The sequence below is a fragment of the Saccostrea cucullata genome, unplaced genomic scaffold (genome assembly GCF_032062105.1).
Source record: "Saccostrea cucullata isolate Sc308-1 unplaced genomic scaffold, CSIRO_AGI_Scuc_v1 ctg4170, whole genome shotgun sequence".
In the NCBI taxonomy this organism is placed as follows: Eukaryota; Metazoa; Mollusca; class Bivalvia; order Ostreida; family Ostreidae; genus Saccostrea; species Saccostrea cuccullata.
In genome coordinates, this window is record NW_026931553.1 from 653 (window position 1) to 24292 (window position 23640).

Genomic DNA, 23640 nt, shown 5'->3' on the forward strand with positions numbered 1-23640 from the left:
TCGCGAAATACCGCGAAATTTTGTGCTTCGCATAAACTCAGCAACACAGTAACATTTGAAATGATGGAGAACCCTGCGTTAAGGAAATCATAATGCAGGAGTAACATACTGCTCCCAGTTACCAGCAATCATATACTAGTATCATCCAAAATCAATGCTATACTGAAAAATACATGTATTATAACGAGTCTAGTTGATCACTCACGTTCATTGCATCTCAAACCACTGTACATTCCGTTTGGACAACTACATGTATTTGGACTAACACAGGTGCCTCCATTCTTACAAACTGGAGAACATATTGCTAGAAACATTAAAAACCACCATATTAAGCATGTTTGGCACATTATCAAGAATTCGTAAACAAAATCAATTAAACATTATTTGATAGTAATATATTGTATTATTATTTTTTAATAAAGTTCCAACTATCTGATTTGCTTAAACTTGATCACATGATCAAGTATAAAAGTGGAAAGGACTGGATGTTTCTATTTTCAAAATTTATAAACCTGCTATTTCTAAAATTGGAAACGTTCTTCTTTGAAGCAGCAATAGTGCTGACGTCACAATAGTATTTAATAAACTTGATGTTTCTATAAACAGATACTGTATCTGGTTTTCATTACTGTGGCGTCATAATGCATAAGACAATATGCCTAATACGAAAAGGTACTGAGTAGTACGAAAAAGATTTTAAGACATTTCTTATTAACTGATAAAAAATAATAAAACAATTGTAGCCATTTGATTCGGTACGTGCTCGGTCGTTATGCTTTCTCTAAGGTCTATATATCTAGGGATTGACCTCATCAAAATGCTATAATTGTATAAAATTATTACTATAATATTTTGAATGTTCTTGTTCTCCTGCGTAGTTCAAAGCAAAAATATTTTCCCCCCAGGATTTGTCAAGGATCCCTTTAAAGCTTATACTGGGGTATATGCATTAGTTTTAAAACATAAAACCTACGTGTCTCGCAAAGACTACCAGTGTATCCCGGGTAGCAATAGCAGACGTTAGGACGTATACAAGTCCCAAACCGACAGCTAGGCCTACAGACAGCTGTAAAGAAAAGTTAGAATTACTCACACTAAACTAGAAACGAAATCTCAAATTCATACAAAGTGTTGATTGAAAAATCAGAGAAAGCCACACTCTGAATAAAGTTAAGATTAACTTTGAGATAAGATAACTTATTTTGATTTTTAAACATACTTGTCAAGTCATTACATAATAACACATAGCATAGAATAAGCACAAAAAGATACGTACGATCTCCACAGTCCCTCCCTTGATAGGTATTCGGACACTGACACTGTCTTGACTGGGAACAAATCCCTCCGTTCTTACATGACGGTGTACAAATAGCTGCGAATGAAGAATTAAGGTTCACAACATTCTGATGGTATTCAGACATTAAACATTTTATAATGTTTTTTTAACTTCTATTTAACAAAGATATAGAAATGACCCAGGAAAATAACACACTTGATCATCTCAAAGGTCATCTCAGTAAATGAAGAGTTGCAAATAAAAAAAAACGGGAACGAGAGACGTTTTGATTAAAGGAAAAATTTGGTTTTAAAAATAGTTTTATAAAGGACAAAGAATATTAAACGCTGAATCTGGCTCCAGTCAGAACACAGTTAAAGCTGTAATAATTTGTATTTAAGAGCTCAGTTTGATGCTCGTTTTAAAACAAGGACTAACTTTGATTGACAGGTTACACGGATGCCATTAGAGGGTGTTTTCTCAATTTTGGTGGAATTCTGTCAAATTTTAGATACTTTTCGGCACAAACTTGACAATCTGACATTCTTACTTATAAGATTTATCTGATACTAGTTCATGAAATATAAAAATTTAATAGATAGGCAAGCTTGTGCTCTAAATAAGTTTTCTAAGAGAAAATGTGCCGTAAAATTGATTAAAATTTGCATAAAAATGAGGAAATTTGGATATTAACATTTTTTACCTTCATGTGACCTCTGTATATCCCGTAACTAAGAATTCATTCATTGCCGGGTTGATTCATACGATATTGCATCGTTCTAAAAGACATTCCAAAGCAGGGGCCGAAGGGTTCTTACCCTATCTTGTCCTTCACAACTCCTTATTGTTTAAAAGCTTTAGCTGATATTGATATATTATACAGTTCTACTGTATATACTAAAATATATATATTTAGTAATGTTCAAAATATTTAAAAATCTACTGATAATTAGGATTGGATTTGAAACAAATAAGAGAGGAAATTTTCCTTATACGAACGTTATATACATATTGATGCAGACTGAAGTCCCAAAATTTACATGTTTGGAATTGTTGCCATTTTGATAGAAAAGAAACAACCCTCTTTAAATTTAAAAACTCTCTTTAGCATCTTTTAAATACTGAATATTTATCGTGAATTTCATTGATAACTCTAGCTCAGAAGTATAGCCATAGTAACTCACTACTTTAACTAGAGGATATTCAGGTTTTTAAAAAAAGTTAAATTTATTTCTAAGTTTAAATGCATTTTATTAACAAATGCAGTCTCACATATTAATTCTAAGTAAATTTAATATCACACTACAGTGTACTACAAAAGAAAGATTTCCCCTTATGTATATGGGCGGGCATGTAGTCTTTAAAAGTCGAAGTAGACTTAAAAAAATATTGGTAAGATGTAAGGAATGACATTACTGAAAATGCTAAATGTATACATTTATCTTTTTTCGCATTTGTAAGAATTAGTAAGCTACAGTTTGAAAACAGTATTTTTTTCAAATATTCCGCACAAAAGTGAAAAACAGGAGAAATTACCTGTTTGTTCCAAATTGATGTGATTTTTGAAAAGATTTAGTAAATAAATTATGGTTTGTCACTTACGAGCATTGCATCTCGGGCCAGTGTACATGCCCGCTTGACATTTACATGTATTAGGACTAACACAACTGCCTCCATTCTGACAATCTGGATTACATGTAGCTGTAAACATTTAAGACCAATATATGCATATATGTTTGCGATATTACCAAGAATGATTAAATGTAGACTCAATTGATTTAAAATAAATATTTTGATCTCTCGTATTTAAAGGAAAAGTGGAAAATTAAAATAAAACTTCGATATTCAGAATTTGCCATAGAACATATAATAGCTATAAAATGTACATTCTAGTATATTTAAACATATAAAATAAAAAATAAAAGAAGATTTACGTGTCTGACAACGACTACCAGTGTACCCAGAGTAACAAGAACAAACGCCAGGACGTCTACAGTACCCATTCTGACAGCCAGGACTACAGACAGCTGTAAACAAAAGATCAAAAATGCTCACAGTAAGCTATGATTAAAAGCTTTAATATAAACAGAGAATTGATCTCAAAATACCAGTATTAGAGAGAGTCATGATTATAATAAGTTTTATATCTTGTCAAAATGCAACTCGTCTTTCTTCTTACGTGTTTGGCAGGAACTTCCAGTATACCCACTCCAACAGTGGCAGACATTGGGAGCAACACAACTACCACGCGAATTGCAGGATCTGCTGCATCTAGCTGTTCAAAAATACTCTTTAAAATCACATTATTTTTGGAGAAGAGTAAACAGTTTGGTTCAAGGGGATTTGATTTTATAAACGGAAGAGTTTGTAATTGTAATCTATTTGAAAATGTATTAATAAATCTCGTGGAAGACATGAATTCGTAGGTCGGTCTCTTAAGTAATGAATTAGCGTCTATTAAACCCTGAAGTCAGTAGATGATTTCACAGTATCCGAGATATGATATACCAATATTAATGTATAAAGATAATGTATTATGAGTGGAAAATAGTCTTAATTCAAAGAAATTGGGCTTGTTTGCTGAATGATCTGCAGTAATCATTTGTATGAAACATTTATGAAAGATTTTAAACCACGATTTGAGTAAGCGGTGCGATATGCCGTATGTAACTGTGCTGGTTTATATTATATTTTGTAAATATTTTTAAACCTGTAGAAGAAATCTTCAAATACTAGTCACAATTAATGACAATACATTAGTCAATCATATATTTTTTTTAAAAAATGAAATATAATCTCAATATTGTTGCGAAATCGATTATTTTAAGATTAAGATCAATACCGATCAAAAGTTAGCGGACTATTTACATATTTAACACAAAATAAACGATATCATAATTTTTACTTTCTTTATGTATTTATGGCTTCGAAAGTAATCTATTTATTTATTGAGTTTAAGGTTCATAAACTCTCTGCTCATTGATATAAAATGATGCTTGATCCTTAATGATTTTCGTCAAGAAATGTATTTGAGTAAAATACAAAAAATTAAAACATACTCAGTAGCTTGCGGGGCAAAATTCGACAAAAAGACACTTTAAGTTGGTAAATTTATAAAGGAATAATAGGCATTTATGCCATTAAGAATGATCCTTCTTATCACAGTATCAATGTACTTTAATAATCCTGGAATAAATAAAGTCCTAAGAAATTTTTGTCAAGTCAAATATAGTTTTAATATCTATACCCACATAACTTAATTAGAAGTTAAACAAAAAGGAAGCCAATATGGTCCTTTTGACACTACGGTATATTTAACTTTTATGCAAAGTAATGTCTTTATCATAGAACACATCTTCCTAAGTTTTACCTCCAAATTTTTTTTATTCTTATAAATCACGGAACAAATTTACTTTTTTTCTATCGTAGAAAAAGACACATTAAATTTGTGGCAAAAATTTGATCGCATAATCAATTACTCGACCTTTTGAACTATCAAAATGTAATTTTTCTTTCATTAAATTTTAACACGTGTAATTATTTTAAAGTTTTAATCCTTAAAAAGTTTGTTGAATTTAAGCAGATTCAAAACCATTATGTTTTATAATTAGAAAGGAAAATCAAAAGCAGGGATAAATGATGTAATTTGTTGTACAAATTTACACTAAGAAAAGTGTTAATTGTAAGTAAAAAAAAAAAGCTATCTTTACCTATGAACTTTCCAGAGATGGGGGGTTTCCACATAAAAAGTATTTGTAAGAGCAAAACAAAAACAAAAAATAATAAATTCCCTCAATCCTAAAAAGTAAGGGGGCACTTTCCTAAGTCTATATTCTGTTTTTTGTAGAAGGAATCCCCTGTAAGGGGGGGTGGGTGATCAGATGTATATGATTTGGCCAGTCAATCCTCTAAAGAAGTTTTTTTTTTACGTTTCGTTTTTATTACTTTAAATGATGTAAATTCTAACTCACTTCACAATATTACCGAAATGTTCTCTTTCCAAAGCTCGATTAAGATTTAGACAAAAAAACCCACACTTTATATAATTCATGCAGTTTTCATTTTCATTCAATAAAATAGTCCAGAAAAAGGGCACCAAAAACTTACACGTGACCTTTTGGCGCGAAATGATTGTGTTACTCCTTACCTGGGAGGCAAATTGACTAATCCAGTAGTATAGAAACGCAGAAAAATAAGACCTTGCATGAAATAAATAGCTGTATGCAAAAATCTAACGGAAATAAATACATCAATATATTGTATCAATAATATGGTTATTTTTCTTCTAACTGCTGTTGTTGAAACGCAGGTAACAAAATCCGATGATAATCAGCATGCAGAAAATTTTGCTGGCTAACTGTGACCTCTTAGCTTCGCACCTAGGAAATATTGATCCATAGTACTGCCTGACGCCGTGACGTCAGGCAATTATACCACATTTCCCACTATCGTTGATGTCCTGGCATAACTAGAATAACTAGACAGTGATTCCTTAAAAAAAATTGTCTCTAGATGCTCGACAGGCTCACCATGCCTAGTTTTTTTTTTTTTTTTTGTCTTTTTCTTATTTAAAATCTTATAGTAAAAAGAAGACTTAGAATTAAAGATATTGCAGTGTGCATTTGTGAAATTTTGAATGACTATGTGTCTAGAGCCATAAAAATTAAAACTCATTTTTATTCTTCGTTTTCTCTAAATTGGGCCATGCACATTAAAGCAATACCGGGGTATGAGCTGCATTGTTCAGATTTTTTTCGCATGTATAAATGTGCAATTAAGATAAATTTGTATGTAATTAAGATTGCTATGATCTATTAAACTAAAATAAACCGTTTCTAAATGTCAGATTAAATACATCTGTAAAATGAAATATATAGTATTATAAAAGAGTTAATAGTGTACAGGACGACAATAATGTAATTCTGCTTCTATCAAAGCTTATAAAAAGTTCTTCCTTAGGAAATATGAACTACAGAAAATAAAAAAAAGTCTTCTTTCTTTTTGTCATTCAGATTGCTACAAAATTATCTGACATAAAAATTGTAGCTCATATTGCTTTAAAATAGTATATGGCATTCTGGCATCTTTCTAATTTCCTTCTTATAAAGTACTTACGTTGACAGTTAGAACCTCCATATCCGGCGCAGCATGTCCGTCTATAGGACGAGCGATATCGCGTTAACGTAGCGTAGTGAGTACTGTAAAATACGTAAGAAACCAATACAAGATGAAAAGTATGCTGTTTATAAGAAAGTAACCTGACTTAAGCTGAAAGTACTAAGAGCTTGGTGAAAATTAAAGATTACTATATTAAGTTTTTAATCAAGATTTAGTTTTGTTTGACCCTTCCATCTTCCATTCACTGAGCAATTAAGCCCTCTAACGAATAAATTACCGGAACAGAAAGGACATTCCTCTTGAAGTAATAACGAAAAGAAAACAAGATGAGTTTGTGAAACATTGATGCCCTTGTATGGCAACATCCAGCGAAGGTTAACCTTTCTCAATTGCAGATCAAATATGTTTGTATCTAAAGTAAGGCCTTTTCACAAGAAATACAAATGTTTACAAGATGTATTTGTGACACACTGATGCCCTCGTATGGCAACATAGCAAAGATTAAAGTTTTTTAATGCAAATTTAACTAATTGGTACCAAAAGTAGGGTATTCTCACTGGAAAACAATAAAGGAATTTTAAAGTAGGTCAATATTAAAGTTTTTTCAATAAGTACAAAAATCTCGAAGGTCAAGGTTAAAAGTTTAAGGTAATTGGTCTCCAATGAAAACTCTTTCCATATAGAATACTTATGTAGTCTATGGAATTCCTAGCCCTAACCGTGCAGAAGTTATGGCCAAGGTTAATTTTTTTTTAAGTAGGTTAAACCCTAAGGTCAAGGTCAAAGGGTAAAAGTTTTTGTTATCAAATGAAAGGTCTTGTCACAAGGATTGAATATTTAAAGTATGAAAGCACTAGCCCTAACTCTGTAAAGTTATGATCAATGTTTGTTTTTTTTAAGTAAGTCAAATTTAAAGGTCATGGGGTCAACACTTTTGGTATTCAATAAAAGGACTTCTCACAAAGATTACATATATGAAGAATGAAAGTCCTATCCCTTACCGTTCAAAAGTTATGGCCAAAGTTAAAGTTTTTTCACAAGTACGAAATCTACAAGGTCAAGGTCAAAGGGTCAAGGTTGTTGGTATCCAATGAAAGGTATTTTAACAAAAAATATATATGTGAAGTTTAAAATTTTCATGTAAAAGTGGATTAAACTCCAAGGTCAATTTAAAAATGTCAAATTTGGTGGTACCCAAAGATAGGTCTTGTCACACGTCTTGTAAACTTCGCCTACGGAGGCATAAAAAGAAAATGACAAATGAATTTTTTAGCTTTCATGAATAATGTAATGCTAATTTATAAAATGATATAAATGATTATATCAGTGATTATATTAGAAATATATATATTGTAATACAATAACCAGTATCATTCTATTGAATGCATTCTTGTTTTTAAAAATCTCACCATTCTCCCCAAAGGCGACATGTGCACTTTACGACCTCGTAATATTCTACTTTTTTAATTACTTTTGAACAAGGACTAGCATCAATTCCAGTTCCAGTGATCCTAAAATTAGTGTTTTGATAAATATAAATTCTTAAAGCAATATCAGCTACATTTTTGAAAATATTAGTTTACTGTTGTTATTCTGGTAAATATGTATGTAACTTAAATCTTTATGATCAATTAGACTAAAATAAAGCAGAAGAAAGAATTTTATATACGATCAAATGTGCAGTTTTATATGAGACATCATTATTGTACAGGATGACAATAATGTAATTTTGATTCAACCAAAGCGTATCAATAGTTCTTCTATCGAAAATATGAACAATGAAAGCTTATTAACGTTATTTTATTTTGTCATTGTAGTAGCTTTTTGTAGAATTGCAACAAAAAATTCCGACATCAAGTTACAGCTCATATTGCCTTAACAAAGAAAACGACGTTTTTAAAAGAAACTCAAATATAAGGACAACGTTATTTAGATGTATATATTGTCCTTATTTTTTTTTATTTGAAATGTTTACTGAAGTTATCCAAAACATTATCTTATTTTTGATTTGAAATATCTCATTTTTTTAGCTTACTATAGCAATATGGACAGAAGAGAGAGAAAAAAAGAGAAAGTTCGAATTATTATTAGAACGGTTAATTTTCTTTCAAAAAAAAATAAATAAGAATGTCTCTAGTGTTACTTACAAAAGGAGGAACCAAATGCAACTGGTGTACATAATGATCAACATAGAACCACAGTTTTAGGACGCTGTGAATTCTCTGTAACCGCAGAAGTCTTTTATTGCAACAGGATGCGGAAGTAAAGAATTAACCACTGATTGACTGATACGTATTTACAAGGCTAGTGTTCGTACTGTATTTAAAGTTACAAATTGAGTCAATCCCATGTCTTTCTTTCAATTAAAAAAAATATTAATGACAATACATACATCTACATAACATCGTCCTTATACGATATAAATCTCAGTTGATTCGATACGCAAGGGTATGTTCTACGCATGTACAATTTCTACAACGAGTTGATGAAACAAAATATCAGCAGTCTCGTTTAAAATCGTCATTTTGCAAGTGCTAAGGTCGATATAATGACCTTGTCAGCAAATACGATTTATCACTGGGTTAAATGCTGACGGACATTTTTCATACTATTAGAATTGTTTGTTCATTATTTATACACTGAATTGACGACGGATTTTTTCGTTATTAACAGATCATGACAACGGGTGTGATCAGTCGACAGGGGATGCTCACTCCTCCATGGCACTTGATCCCACCTCTGATTATTTGGAGGTCTGTTTGCTCTGTTTCTATTTTGTATTGGACTTTTGATCCTGAATATTGTTTGTCATCTCTATAAGTTACACACCCTCCATGAGTTTTAAAAGGTTTGTTTATCATATAGGTGCAAGATTCCGTAGTCAAAGACCTAAAATAGTATGAAGTATGTCAATCCAAATATGAGTCAAAGTTGGAATAGCTATCAGGGATCACAATAGAATTTACAAAACGATCTTTTCAATAGATGTACCAGATATACCCTAAAATAGAAGCAAACGATATTTATTTATCCGCCTGTATGATTTTAGCACATATGAAGGGATCATAGAACTTTAAAAAAATATCTATAAATACATATTTTTTTACGATTATTGAGCAAAGAATTGTACATGTTTATCCACAACGGTATGAAACTCATCAATAAAACTTTCATCAAGAATATTGTTTGTTTGTATGTTGTTTAACGTTCCTCTCGAGAATCGCATCAAGTGAATTAAAAATAATTAAAATGAGACAATTGGTCGAAACAATAAAGGCACATTTTACCAAAATTTAGTCTTCATGTATTTAGCTATTGTTTTAGCCCGCGTAAACTATTAATGATAAAAAAAAATGGAAGTCGGGGTGTACACATGTACATGCTCTGTCAAATTTTGAATAGCAAATAACACGCTTATCCACAAGGAATCAAAATTAAACTCTTCAAAATAGTTGAAAGAACAAAATAGTACGGTTATATAATCCATGTAAGCATTCAGAAGGATATGGAGATAACGAACAGTATCCAATAGCAAAGTCCATAAAACAATAAAAAATAGGAGCAGAGTATACACGGACCTCCGAAACATCAGAGATGGGATCAGGTGCCATGGAGGAGTGAGTATCCCCTGTTGACCGATCACACCCGTCCTGTGCTCCTTGTCATGATCGGGAAATAACGGTAAAAATCCTCGTCAATTCAGTGTAAAAGTAATAGACTAACAATAGACTAACAATTAATATGAAAAAGGTCCGGCAGCATTTTGAATTTTCTGACAAGGCCCTTGTATCTTTCAGCAAATCCTGTGTCCATCTTGATAAGTGTTGGTGTAAGCCAAAGTCACAATCACATTCCAAATTTATTTTAAATATTTATTAATGATCTGATGAGCCGATGATATTGTTTTACTGTTATCCACAGCTAGTGGTTTTCAGCAAAATAGACATATCTGATAGAAATACTGCATTGTCTGGTGTCAAAATATTAATGTTTTAATATGAACATTACCAGTTATATATTTATTAAGGAGAATTTTTGCAAATAACAATAAGATCATTATTTCACCTGATGCAGCCTTTACCTTTTGTTATCATGATTATATTGTCTTTAATTGTACACACCCATTGCGTGCATTTTTGAATGAATAAATAAACATTTTAAAATTTTCTTTGTATGGAAATTCCATTAGTTTTATACTGATCTAGGCATGACTCAGTCTTTTTCTTTTTGCATGAGGTATTTTATTTTTATAAACCCTGGACAATTCGTTAAATTTATACTCATTTGGGTTTCTCAGATTTGGATTTGTCGGAAACACTTCCTAAGGTGGTCCTGCTTGGCAACAAAGTGTCAGATAAGCCAGAGAAACTCAGTTATCAGCAGGAAAAGGGTTGCATACGGCTCTGTAGCTAGCGAGATTCCCTTATCACTTGGAAGTGTTAAAGCTACTTATACATACGGCGTTTCTTAGCTTTAAAATCATTTAATGGGATGAAGTGTTTATACATATGATATATTTTATTTAAGTTCGCATTAAAATTTTAACTGATTTTATACTTAAAGAATCTCACATTTCTATTGTTTAACTGACTTTAGACCTTGTCTCTTATCTAAATGTGCAGTCGGTAAATAAATCGTTTATTGTTTAAAGTTTTTGAAATGCTATTGATTTAAATTGTGCAATAAACAGAAAAGTTTTTCTTGTTTTAAATATATTCTTTATGAACCTAAGACTTTCTGTGGTGAGCAAAAAATGAAGGAAAGAGTCATATCTGACGAAAAAGTTTTAAAAATTCAAACAGGAAGAAAAGGGAGATGGAGAAAGATTTAGATATTGAAAATAACTAAATTACTTAAAGTGAAATAATAAGAAAAAACTATATTAAATTCTTGAAATCCAGGAAGTAAACTCAAATTAATTCATCTCAAAACATGAATAAATCCCGTGAATCTTATGTCTTCTACATTGATAATGAATAGAGTTTTGAAGATAGATAAACAACTTTTTGAAAATGGCATACTTTTTTTTTCAAAATAACGATATATTTCCGAACAATTAATAGCTTTTATTCTACATATTCATTACATTAGTTTTTAATTTTAAAAGCAGATTTCCAACAAGATGCTCATGTGAATCACTTATGTTTATATAAAATAAAAGGAGTTTTCGTGTGTCTTTTTATTCCTCGCATTTATTCTATATATTTCAACAAAGCTCATTTTTTCTTTTATTTATGTATACATCTTATACATGTACCTGTATATTGAAATATGAAAAATATTTTGGTAAATGGAAATTTAAAAATTCATAAGCCTGTACAGGTCTTCTACTAATGTTACTCTTAATATTTCTGAAGAAAGATAGTATGAATTTTGTCATATTTCTGTTAATATCCGTTCTGAACAAGTATTAACACCATGGCCGATTTGTCGTACCTCACTCGGAAGATCATAATTTTGATACATGTAATTTCTTATCAAAAAAATAGATTTGTCACAGCTCATATCTAAAAATAGAGTATTTCCATTTAATAATCGGGCACTAAATTATTTTGCAGCTTAAGCATTTTTTCTTTTATCTTTTTGTCTTTTACTTTATCCTTGCAGCGACCTGATTTTTCTGTTTGCCTATCATGACTAGTCTATGATACCTAGTGCTTTTTACAATCCATGTTTGCCCTGCAAACTGATTTATTGATTCGCATTGTTCTGATGGACTTTTAACAGTGTTTTAAACTGGATATGCTATCTCAATATCTCGAAACTCTTGTATATTAGTACTCTTGTTATCATGGACTTATTTCTGCATCTCGGTCAGCGTTTGACCTGCTCCAAGTTCGATTTCAATAGGAATTTTTTGCATATTGCAATTTACTGTATACAGGGAAATTTTCGCCCAAGTTTTATTATCGCCCCTTTCGCCCTACTCTCATTTGGGCGAATTTAAAACGGGGCAAAATTGTTTGCAAGTGTTAAAGGGCGAAAATAACCCTGCATACAGTAATTATGTAAACTAAAACTGTTTTGTTGCAAATTTGGTCGTGAAATGACAGAATATTTGTCGCTTTGCGTGTTTGTGCCACATATATCACCACTTACACGAGCCTGGTCTCGGATAAGTGAGTTAATTTCAGTAATCCTCTGCCCCTCCATTCCGGGTATTTTCAGTCCTTTCAGATATATAATCATATTCACCCTTAGTCACAGCCTATCATTCCGGATAACTTAGGTTCATTTCCATGCAGTCTAATATTTATTTATCTATATAATAATAGTCGTTTCCTCCTCTTCCTTTCTCGATGAATCGATAAAACGGCAAGGTCATGGAAAAATTTATGAAGTTTAAGTTTGTTGCAATGTTTTAATTTTTGAAATGATACAAGTTTGATTTCAAGGGTAACTATTAAGGTTTGAAATTTCAAGCGAAATTAGACCTGCCTATGGTGTAATAATGTTCCCAAAACGAAGTTGTGTGTTTTTACTGTGTTTCTTATTATTATGTCGTCCTGAACGAAGTTTTGGATGACATACTGTGGTTTCATCATTATTCGTGGAACACCAATTTTCGTCGATTTCGTTGTTGAGTTGATCCACGAAATCAAATGTTCAACGAAGTTTGGTGCCTCCATTTTGATTTACGATAAACCTTTTAAAAGCCCATTCAGACTTTCGTTAATATATATAAAAAAGCCCTACCCCTTTTTTTTCCTCAACAGATCGACTTTAAAGACCTATTTTTCCTTCTTTTTTTTTTAAATAATTATTTTTAAAAAATGAGGAAATAATTTTGAATAATTATCTGAATTTGTTTTAGTAAAACGTTTTGCACGGAGATAAACAAACAACACGTAGATCTGTCAACGCAGTGCATATACCAATCAGCGATATACCCCCAAGCCATAGGATAATAATCAGGCATAAATGTGTTAAATTGTTTTCTCAAACAATTTAAGAGTCCAAACCCCAATTATCACCTGTACAGTGAAAACAACAAATTACCGTTACATAAAAAATCTGATAGAAATAATTTATTACTCTCTGCCGTTAAAAACATGCTAAATTCATACAAATTATCAACACAATTTAATGCTACTTGAATTTTATCTGTTTACATATAGAAACATATTTTTGTTATACATGAGGTAATGGGTATACATGTATGCTAGGAAAGCCCTGTCATTCATGGCTGAATTATTGTCGTTCATATTACTTGTTTAAGCAGATGTTGAATGTACCCATCGCGCATGATCGCGCATGATCGCACGTGAATGTGTTTGTTCCGAGATCTTCAAACAAGGGGTGTGGATGTCTCTGTCAAGTCCCGAAACACGCCGTGCATGAGAAAATGAGTAACTAACGCCATTTTGTGAATTGAAATAATACTTAATTGTTATTACTTTTGATATCATGTTGCAACTTAATTAACGTCCGTATTCCATACTAGCGATCATAATTTTTGTCCGTATTCCACACTTGCGAATTAAAGGAATAATTCACTGTTGAAGGTACCGACTTTTGAAAAGCCAATGGAGATAAATAAATAATTAAAGAGTTTTCTCCTGTTAGTAATTTTCTTAAAAGATATCTACGTACCTTAACAACTGTGAATTTTACTAAATCCACGAAAATTGATGCACACGAATATTAATGAAACCACAGTATTGTGATTGTACGCATGTGTTTGTTATATAAGCTGTTTCTCGGAGATGGCTGGGATAATCTTCCTGAAACTTTCCTCAAAGGAGGATCGCTAGTTGTAGTTGTGGTGTTTGGTCATTCAGTTTCAAAATGGCTACTGTTGCCATGGATCCTGCAAAAAGCGACGAATTTTGTCCGCAAGTGTTCTCTCTGATCCCTTGAACATACTTTATGAAATTTTATTTATGTAATCATTGGTATCTGTAATTGTGCTCATTAGATTTAAAAATTGAAAATTGTCAATAGTTTCCATGGAAACAGGTGAAAAGTGAAAATTCTTTAACTTTAATTTTAAAATCGAGGTACTGAAAGTACTGAAAGGACTGATACGAGTTGATGGTTTTCCAAGCATAGCTATAATGGGTATTGTTTTAGTGATGATAAAAATGAAAGTCTTGTCCAGTTCGGGACGACATAAGCTATTGCTTGCAATAGCAGACTTTCTAATTATTTTTATACCCCCCGCTTGAAAAATGGGAGGGTATATAGTAATCGGTATTTCCGTCTGTCTGTACGTCCGACCGTCCGTCCGTCTGTTACGCTTTGGGGTACCCATCTCTTATCCGCAACTCCTCTCATATCACTGAAGGAAATTTGATGAAAATTTCACAGAATCTTTATAACATATTGCCATTGTGCACCTCTTATTTTACTTTTTGATCTGACATATATTTTGGATTTTCCTGAGCAAAACACGGATACTGCCATTATATTCATATGGGAGGCGGAGGTATTATATAGTGAGCTCATTGCTCACAATACCTCTAGTTTTTTTTATTTTTCTTCTTCTTCTTCTTCCTTGGTACTTTTTTTCAAAAAGTGATCTTGTAAACTGTTCATCCGAAGTAGGTAAAACCTTTTTAGCGTCAGTAGACATGGTATGTAGATTTGCGTAATTAAGGTCATTTTGCGCGCACATGCTTGCAAGAGCGTGCACGTGCAACACGCGAAATGACCAATATAATAGATATAGCTGTAACTTTTCTATTCTTTGATGAACTGCTTTGAACCTCATAATATAAGGATATATTAGTAGTATAAACATGATGACATGTTAAATATAGCAAGATCTCACGCACATAAGCTCTTAATGGCTGAAACTAAAGTTTCAATATCTTTCTTGTTTTTTGACAAAATCCTTTGAAATTTTGAACATATTCATACACTATAAAAATCTACAGCATGATATATAAGAATTAACATGAAAGCATGCGCATGCATGTGTGCTGCAATCTGATTGCTACATTATGCTTATATCAAATTTGAATGCAAGGACATGCATGCATGCACGTGCGCACGTGCAATACGTATATCTCACGATATAAAGATATGTTAATGGTTCAGACAACATGCCTTGATCATCCTGCATGTGCGTGCGCTAGCAATTCGTTAATTGAGATATAGTTGATATCACTGTAGTTTTTATACTTATATGATGAAATCCTTTGATACTTAACATATTTTTAAAAAGCCTTCCAGGAAAAATGGCACAAAAAGGGAGTTGGGAAGCGTTTGGGGAACATCTGTAACGGTCCCCGTTACAATTAAAACTAGTTTTACTATGGATTTAGCCCGAGATTTTTGTTAAGAAACAACGTCGACAGTATTGATTGAATTTACACAATATGGTATAATGTGATTTATAGATAACAGGAATAGTAAACATATGGGAGTCAAGGAATGGTTTAATGTACGTATTATTTTAAGGAGGAAAACGTAAACAATTTCCGATTCACTATTTGGGAGGGGGGTCACACGCAAACCTATTATGTCAGACATACTATTTCGTTTTCAGTTTTGTTTTCCAAAAATGTTAGGAAGCCTGAAGAAGGTACTTTCACTTCTTGCTAAAATTTAAATAGCCTTTAAAAATGTTAAATGGCATTGACTATTGAATATTCACGAAAATTGCGTCACTTTCACCTCTGCAGTATTCAAAGTACTGAATGTACTGAAAGGATGTTGATTAATTTCATCACAATTATGAGTCATTTACAGTCAGTATCGATTCATTTGTTTGCTGGTCTATTGAAACGTTTTAATAAAATGCATAAAGGCATACATGGAGAATATTTTACCAAAAATATAAAAGATCTGAGGTTTATATGAACTGATATTTTCCTCTAACATAAGGGGGAGAGGGGTCTCTAGATGATTTATTTTTTAGAGTGAGTATTTTGTCTCCTTGTGAGCCGTCAAAGGCTTAAAGCACAGAAAAACTGTAGAAATTTGGCTTCATTAATCTTAGAGTAAAAGAGCAATAATCAATCACTCATATGCCTTAGAGTAGATATGATTGGTTCAGTCACAAGCAAGGAACAAATTATATTAGTACGGCGTAAAAGTCGCGATATATAAAGTAGGAGTCACACTAGGGGAAGAAGCTTTAACTACTATCTCAGGATGTCTCAATCTTCATATTGGTCCTTTAAAATGGATATTTAAATTCACAAGTTGATCAGAAAAATATTCAACGTGCTCAGATTGAGTTTTTGATAACTTTTGATAGGAATGACTGGGCCGAAAAATAAAGCTTGTAAACAAGAATTGAAAGAGAAGTATTAAAGATTTCAATCCCTAATAGGAACAAATTTTCTACCGTTTAATATCCATCAAGTACATAAATACTCTGACATTATATTAAGGCATTTTATAGTCGAAACGGATTCCCCAAGAGATAGTTAAATTATTCATAAATAAGAAGTACTTAATTAACAAAGATTGCATTGGGGGAAAGTTGTTTTAATTAGATAAAAATTAAAATAAGAGAATATCATTAAATACTGTGGTGGAAAGATGTATAAAAACATTAGAAATAGTATGACAATTGAAAACAACTTTTTTACCTGACAAGTTTTTTAAAATTATTTTTTTCAATTAATTTTAAAGTAAGGGAAATAACTCTTACCAAAATTCAAGGTCATAAATTAAGACACATTCTACCCTAAAATGCTAAAAGAATAAAATTTTATTAATATTAGTTCCCGATGTTAAAACAATAAATCGAGAACAACTTTTAATTTTTATCTTTGTCAAACAATGTAAAATGATTGTATATAAAATATTTTATGAAACATAAATCGGAATTATTATTTTATCATGATTAATAAGATAAGCTTTACAAATTTAAAGCTGTCCTTTGGACAAGCATACCCCCATTTTAGTAATATCAAGTTAAACCAAAATTTTTGGTTATATTTTGGAAAATATATAAACTAATAAAGAATTATGCACTCTTGAAATGAATAATACATCTCAAGTAAATTTATATAAAAATAAATACAATCCCTTGTTAGCATGAAAGCAACTAAGAATTGGGTGTCTGTGTGATAATATACAATGACCTAGATTGAGTTTAACAGACCTGCATATGGCAAAGTAATAATTTTCGCATTAATACACCAGTATATCAATTTCCATGTGCTCAGCAATCTAAAGTAAGTAAACATAAGTGTATTTATGTATATAAAGGAATTTATGTGATCTAAATACGTAATAAATTGCATATTTTTATTAATTACCAATTTGTTTGAATTCATGGGTCCCGAAGGGTTTTCCGGGTTTTATACTTAAGCGTCCTCTAGTAACGGCTATTAGCCTTATCCTTATCAGAATAACATTTCGGCTCCAAAATGTGGTTTACAAATTTTACTTAGGTGTGAGTATTTATATTGTGTCACTCATGCAGAGTAGGGTTTTGATTCAAAGATATTGATTTATTGTTCGTTTGCAGATTTGTGTAGAACAGTGAAATATCAATTTCTATCTGAATATCTCAGCGAGAAGGTTCTGTATAGAGGATATTCGGGTTGCATTACATTGATATGGTAGCGTAGGCTCGCAGAAGTTGATAAAATTAAACCCGATTTAGTATGTATATACAATAAGGTTCTAATGATTTGTGTAGTCTAGATATTAAGTTATACGACTGGGTTGAGAATGTTTTACTCGCTGAGAAAAATTCGGGGTCATTTGGTGCACAGTGTAATGTCAACATACCAAATTCTTCATAGTAAACCACCAAGTAAACCTGACAGGTTCTTAATAGAACATGAATCCTGCAATGTTAAGGTGTTGTTGGTATTAACAGGCTTTTTAACGCTAAATCAGGCAGAGAATTTGGTTATCATGGTTAGGATGTAAGATTTTTTTTTTTTTTTTTTTTTTTTTTTCTTTCATTACTAAAGACTTTGGTCATCAGAAAATGAGAATAAAGTAAACTGTTAAAATGGTGTGCACCAAAAATGAGCACATGGTTACACAAACTATTATAGTAACAGGATGTCGGTTGTTTCAGCACTTTAAAGCTTGTAAGCAGATTGTATAACTTCAATACTTATATTTATAACAATTTAGTGTAATATGGTCAAGTTTGGGTAGGTTACAAGTGCATATAATGTTTTTGGTTTCATTAAAGAACTAAGGCCTGTGGATTGTCAGTATACGATAAGAATTTAGCACTGCAAATGCATGTAGCTAGAGTAAATTGCCTTTGTTGTTCATCATGTAGCTATTACAGTCAGTCGCTTATTTTGATTTCATTATTTGCCATTGGGTTGGTTGCATAATTACACAGATAAAGCATATTAAGGTATTCATATTGTATATTTATGCTTTGCTTGGGTTTTTTTTTTTTGGAACTTGGAAATGCCAATAGTGATTTATTAGCCACATCACGCTCATAATAATAATAATAATAATAAAAAAAAAAAAAAAAAAAAAAAGGTTGGTTAATTAATTCTGGAAATCCTCTATGGTTTTATATCTTGTATACAGTGCATATATATCCTGTATGGTTTGGTTACCAAGGTAGTCCATATATAGTTGAACAATTTTTGCTATATATATCCTATATGGTTGGATATGCTTGTGCACAGTATGTATATGTATAAATATTTCTGTATGGTTTTGTAACCAATTTGTCCTATATGGTTGGACAATTAATTTTAGCTATCCTATATGGTTGGATATGCTTGTATACAGTGTATATATATTGAATGGCTTGGTTACCATATTGTACTATATGGTTGGACGCAGTATATTTATATCCTGTATGGTTGTAATTAATTTGACATATCCTGTATTGTTGGATATGCGTGTATACAGTATATATATATCCTGTATGGTTTGGTAACCAAGATGTCCTATATGGTTGGACACATTATTTTTAGCTATCCTATATGGTTGGATATGCTTGTACAGCAATATATATCCTGTATGGTTTGGTAACCAACTTGTCCTATATGGTTGGACAATTAATTTTAGCTATCCTATATGGTTGGATATGCTTGTATACAGTGTATATATATTGAATGGTTTGGTTACCATATTGTCCTATATGGTTGGATGCAGTATATTTATATCCTGTATGGTTGTAATTAATTTGACATATCCTGTATGGTTGGATATGCGTGTATACAGTATATATATATCCTGTATGGTTTGGTAACCAAGATGTCCTATATGGTTGGACAATTATTTTTAGCTATCCTATATGGTTGGATATGCTTGTACTTCAATATATATCCTGTATGGTTTGGTTACCAATTTGTCCTGTATGGTTGGACAATTATTTGCCATATCCTATATGGTTGGACATGCTTGTATATGGTAAATATATATACATATACATATCTGGTACAGTTTGGTAACCTGTTTGTCCTGTATAGTTGGACAGTTAATTTGAGATATCCTATATGGTTGAATATGCTCATATAAGGGTATTTATATGTTAATCGTGTGATTGGGTAACCAAGTTTTGTTTTACATGGTTGGACAATTTATTTGGCATAACCTATATGGATGAATAGGTTTAGATACAGAATTTTTATATCCTTTATGCTTTGGTAACTGAGTTTATCCTGTATGGTTGGATAATTTATTTGACATATCCTGTATGTTTGGATATGCTTGTATAGAGAATGTATGTATATATAATTATATATCAAGGATTAATCCTGTATGGTTGTACAATTATTTGACATATCCTGTAGGGTTGGTTATGTTAATATTTGATATTTATTGATCATGAATGGTTGGATAAAGAAGTTGTTCAGTATGGTTGAACACTTTATTTGACATATGTAGTATGATTATAAATCTGCTTACAAATATCTTTATCGTGTATCGTAAGATAAACCAGATTTGTCCTGTATGGTTTGACACTCTGCTTGACATGTCCTGCTTGGTTGGACATGCTTATGTTCTACATATCCTCAGGTGTATGTTTGCCTTATTTGGATAACCAGGTTTGTCTTGTGGTAGTTAGACAATTTGTTTGACATATCCCTTATGGGATATGCTTATAACTATATCTTATAGGTTGGGATAGCCTACTTTTGTCATGTATGTTTAGGCAATTCATTTGACATATCCTGTATGGTTTGATATACATAGCTAGCTTAGCCCTGTCAAGTTAGGCAGATATATTGCTTGTGTACGAGTACAATAATTTGCAGACCTATATATATATATATATATATACACAATGATAATAACTATATTGAATGAATCGAGAGCTTGTAGCATATATTTTGGTTAAAGCTTCTAATCATTAACCAACATTGCATTTTCAATTGTAAATTTCATTAAGGTGGACTTGTTTATGATTTAACACAAAGAAAGTGGCACGGTTTATTAAAAAAAAAACAAAAAAAAAAAACAAACAAACAAACAAAAACCTGGGACTAAAACTGGTACCATTTAATATTTCTTCTTCGGGGATCAATTTTTATTTTAGCACTGATTCCATAAATGCTTTAACAAAAGACTTAGGAAGAGCAATATATTGACCTTGGAGCACCACCTTTTGTCAGTCTTGTGCCTACCACCAAAATAATGGGTACACATTGATTTTAACTCTAACATTTCAGTAGCACCCAGAAATACAGATCAAACAATCAATACTATATTTCAGTGGAAAACAGCAATCTATGCATTTGATTTCTGTCTATACTAGAAAATTCCCAAATGAAACACAGTTTTGTGTAAATCATGCAGAGACAAGTCATGGTTTGGCATCATCTAGAAGTAAACCTTGACAAACTGTTGATAAACAAATTAGGATATATAGACAAGTTTAAGGGTATGTCTTCAGAAATGGTTAGTGTGTAATTTGTGCTTCAGGCATTTAAACACAGGGATATAGAGAGGAAACTACAGGTCTTTCCATCTCCCCCTTCTGATCAAGGTTTAGACTAAGGCTTTCAAAAAAAAAAGAGAGAAGCAAATCTCCATAGAAATTTGCTAGCCATATAATAGGGAAGGGCTATGCAAGCTTGAAAACTGCAAATTCCAATGCATTTGTTTAGAGTGTGGGAACAATTTGCAAAGCCCAGATAATTGACATTATTCCTTAAGTAATGTAGTTATGTTTTGTTTTGTTTTTTTTTAACCCCTATTATCCCAAATGTCCTTAAATATTTATTCCTAAGCAATTATGTCATCATTAATGACATTCGGTTTCAGAATTAAGCATGGATTTGATTTACAACATCAGGGTGCAAGATCTTTTATACCATCTGAGTATCTCAGCTTGGTGTGTATACCCAGTCACAAAGAGGATCATGAACTACTGGGCTTTCACTGGGAAAGTCTCGTATTATATGATAAGGTTTTCACTTGGGTTGTCCAGTTCTTTTGCTAACTTTTGAAGATCTTTCTTTGGTCTTATAATGGATTGGTAAAGTCAATGGACATTTTCTCTGAATTACTTGTGTTGGATAAAAAGACTTCATGGGCATCTACAAAGCTAGTATTTCTTAAATTGAATTTGACAAGTGGTAATGGAAAATCCAATATGTTGCTACCTGAGAAATTGGAGAAAAATAAAGCTACATTTGCAAAGAAATTTAAACAAACAGTTTGTATCTTAATACGGTGGTTATTTGAACATATACCATGTATAAAGGTTACATCAAAACACATGCATCTCCACAGCTGATTCTTGGGTAATGGTTATTGTTTGTTAAAAAAAAAAATAATAATAAAAAAAAAAAAGAATATAGAAAAATATATGGATCTTGCAAAAAAAAAAAAAAAAAAAAAAAAAAAAAAAGAAGGCAATATTACCCTCATGAATTATTCCCAATTGTTTTGGCTGTTGAATTATGGGACTTATTTAAAGAATTCATTTGTCATATTCCAATCTGATAGTACAGCTGTTTATTGCATATTGTAAACTTAACAAACACCAGAAAATTCATTTTTTTAAAGAAGATTATTGTTGGTTCTTTACAATATTTTGGGTAAAGAGTGCTTGTGGATATTTAAGATTACAAATCTATATTTTTCAACTCTCCAAACACAGCCCGTATTTCTTTTTAGATTCCGCTTTAGCTCTTATTGCAAAGTAAGTGTACGGGCATGCTCTAAATTGTTTTAAGGGTTTCATTCAGGGTGATCAATAGACCAAGTGTATTAAAGTGGTCTCCTTGGGACAGGTTTATATGTCTTATGTCTTACCTGTACCTATTCAGTTTAGGAAAATCAGCTAGCTCTATATCACTTGGCAGCATGGATATACTATTTTTAAATGCGAAACACCCCCGATTTCTTGAATCGTTTGTTAATCAGTAAAATGTTAAGTGGAACAAAAAAGTTTGCAATGTCAGTTGATGCGTGCAGCCTATTACTTTTAATATTCGAAATTAAAAAAAAAAAAATAGTGACAATACCATAGATAGCCAATTCTTAGTAACGGACATGTTACTACAGGGTTATGTTCCTTTTTGTAATTTATCTTTGCTGAGAGGAAGGGAAATCGCGGTTCATTCAGACTCAAACCCATATTTGCTGCTTTGAGGAAATATACCTTTTCAGGCACGACAACAAGGGAGTTTAAAGGAGTCTTACAATGAATCAACTTTCAATACAATTTAGGTAAAATAAAAGTCTATCTAGAAATAAAATCCCAACCCAATTGCAGTAGGTGAAATTAGCTGCAAAGGACCCTCGTTTTGCTACAGCAACACCCTGGCACATTTTTTAGTGTTTTTAAGACTCACAAAATGAGATATGGGATGGTTGCAACTGGTGTCATTCCAGAGAACATTAAGGTTTCTATTTTCCCGCCTATTAGTACATATATGTTTTCATTTAGGGTGGTAGAAAATCCGATTGTAAAGGATAAATGGTTGAGAAAGTATCCCTTATTCTGTATTATTTGAATGTATTAGATACCTAGATAGAGGATTCTGTCTGAGGCGGTATCCTCTATTTTTCTGCATCTTTTTTTTAAAATTTAATTGTTAATACTATAACCTCATAAAAGCGTCAACTTCATGCTTTAAATATCATAATTATGCAAGAGAAAGCTTAACATTGCATAGTTTATCTACCTTCACTTTATACTACACTTACATACAGGTACACAAAGTATTCGGTGACTGTCTGAGGCGGCACTGAATACATTCGTTGTTGAGTATCATATCGAGAATTGTATTAATATTTCATATCATTTTGAATTATTTAAATGCTTTTGTCAAGATATGCAACTATTCTATTCCTGGTACGTACGTTAATGACTTTCTCGAGTTGTGTATGAATTT

At 31.7% G+C, this 23640-nt stretch overlaps 1 protein-coding gene across 1 annotated transcript; it reads right to left on the reverse strand.

Moving 5' to 3' along the window:
* Window positions 1-205: 205 nt before the first annotated feature.
* LOC134232958 (uncharacterized) lies at window positions 206-8601 on the reverse strand. The gene is made up of 8 exons (XM_062714951.1): window positions 8542-8601; window positions 7804-7905; window positions 6392-6474; window positions 3456-3551; window positions 3211-3303; window positions 1277-1372; window positions 974-1066; window positions 206-304 (listed from the first exon to the last, which is right to left on the reverse strand). Exons 3-8 carry the CDS (start codon window positions 6410-6412, stop codon window positions 218-220), a joined length of 486 nt encoding a protein of 161 aa, XP_062570935.1. The 5' UTR covers window positions 6413-6474; window positions 7804-7905; window positions 8542-8601; the 3' UTR covers window positions 206-217.
* Between the last annotated feature and the right edge of the window lie 15039 nt (window positions 8602-23640).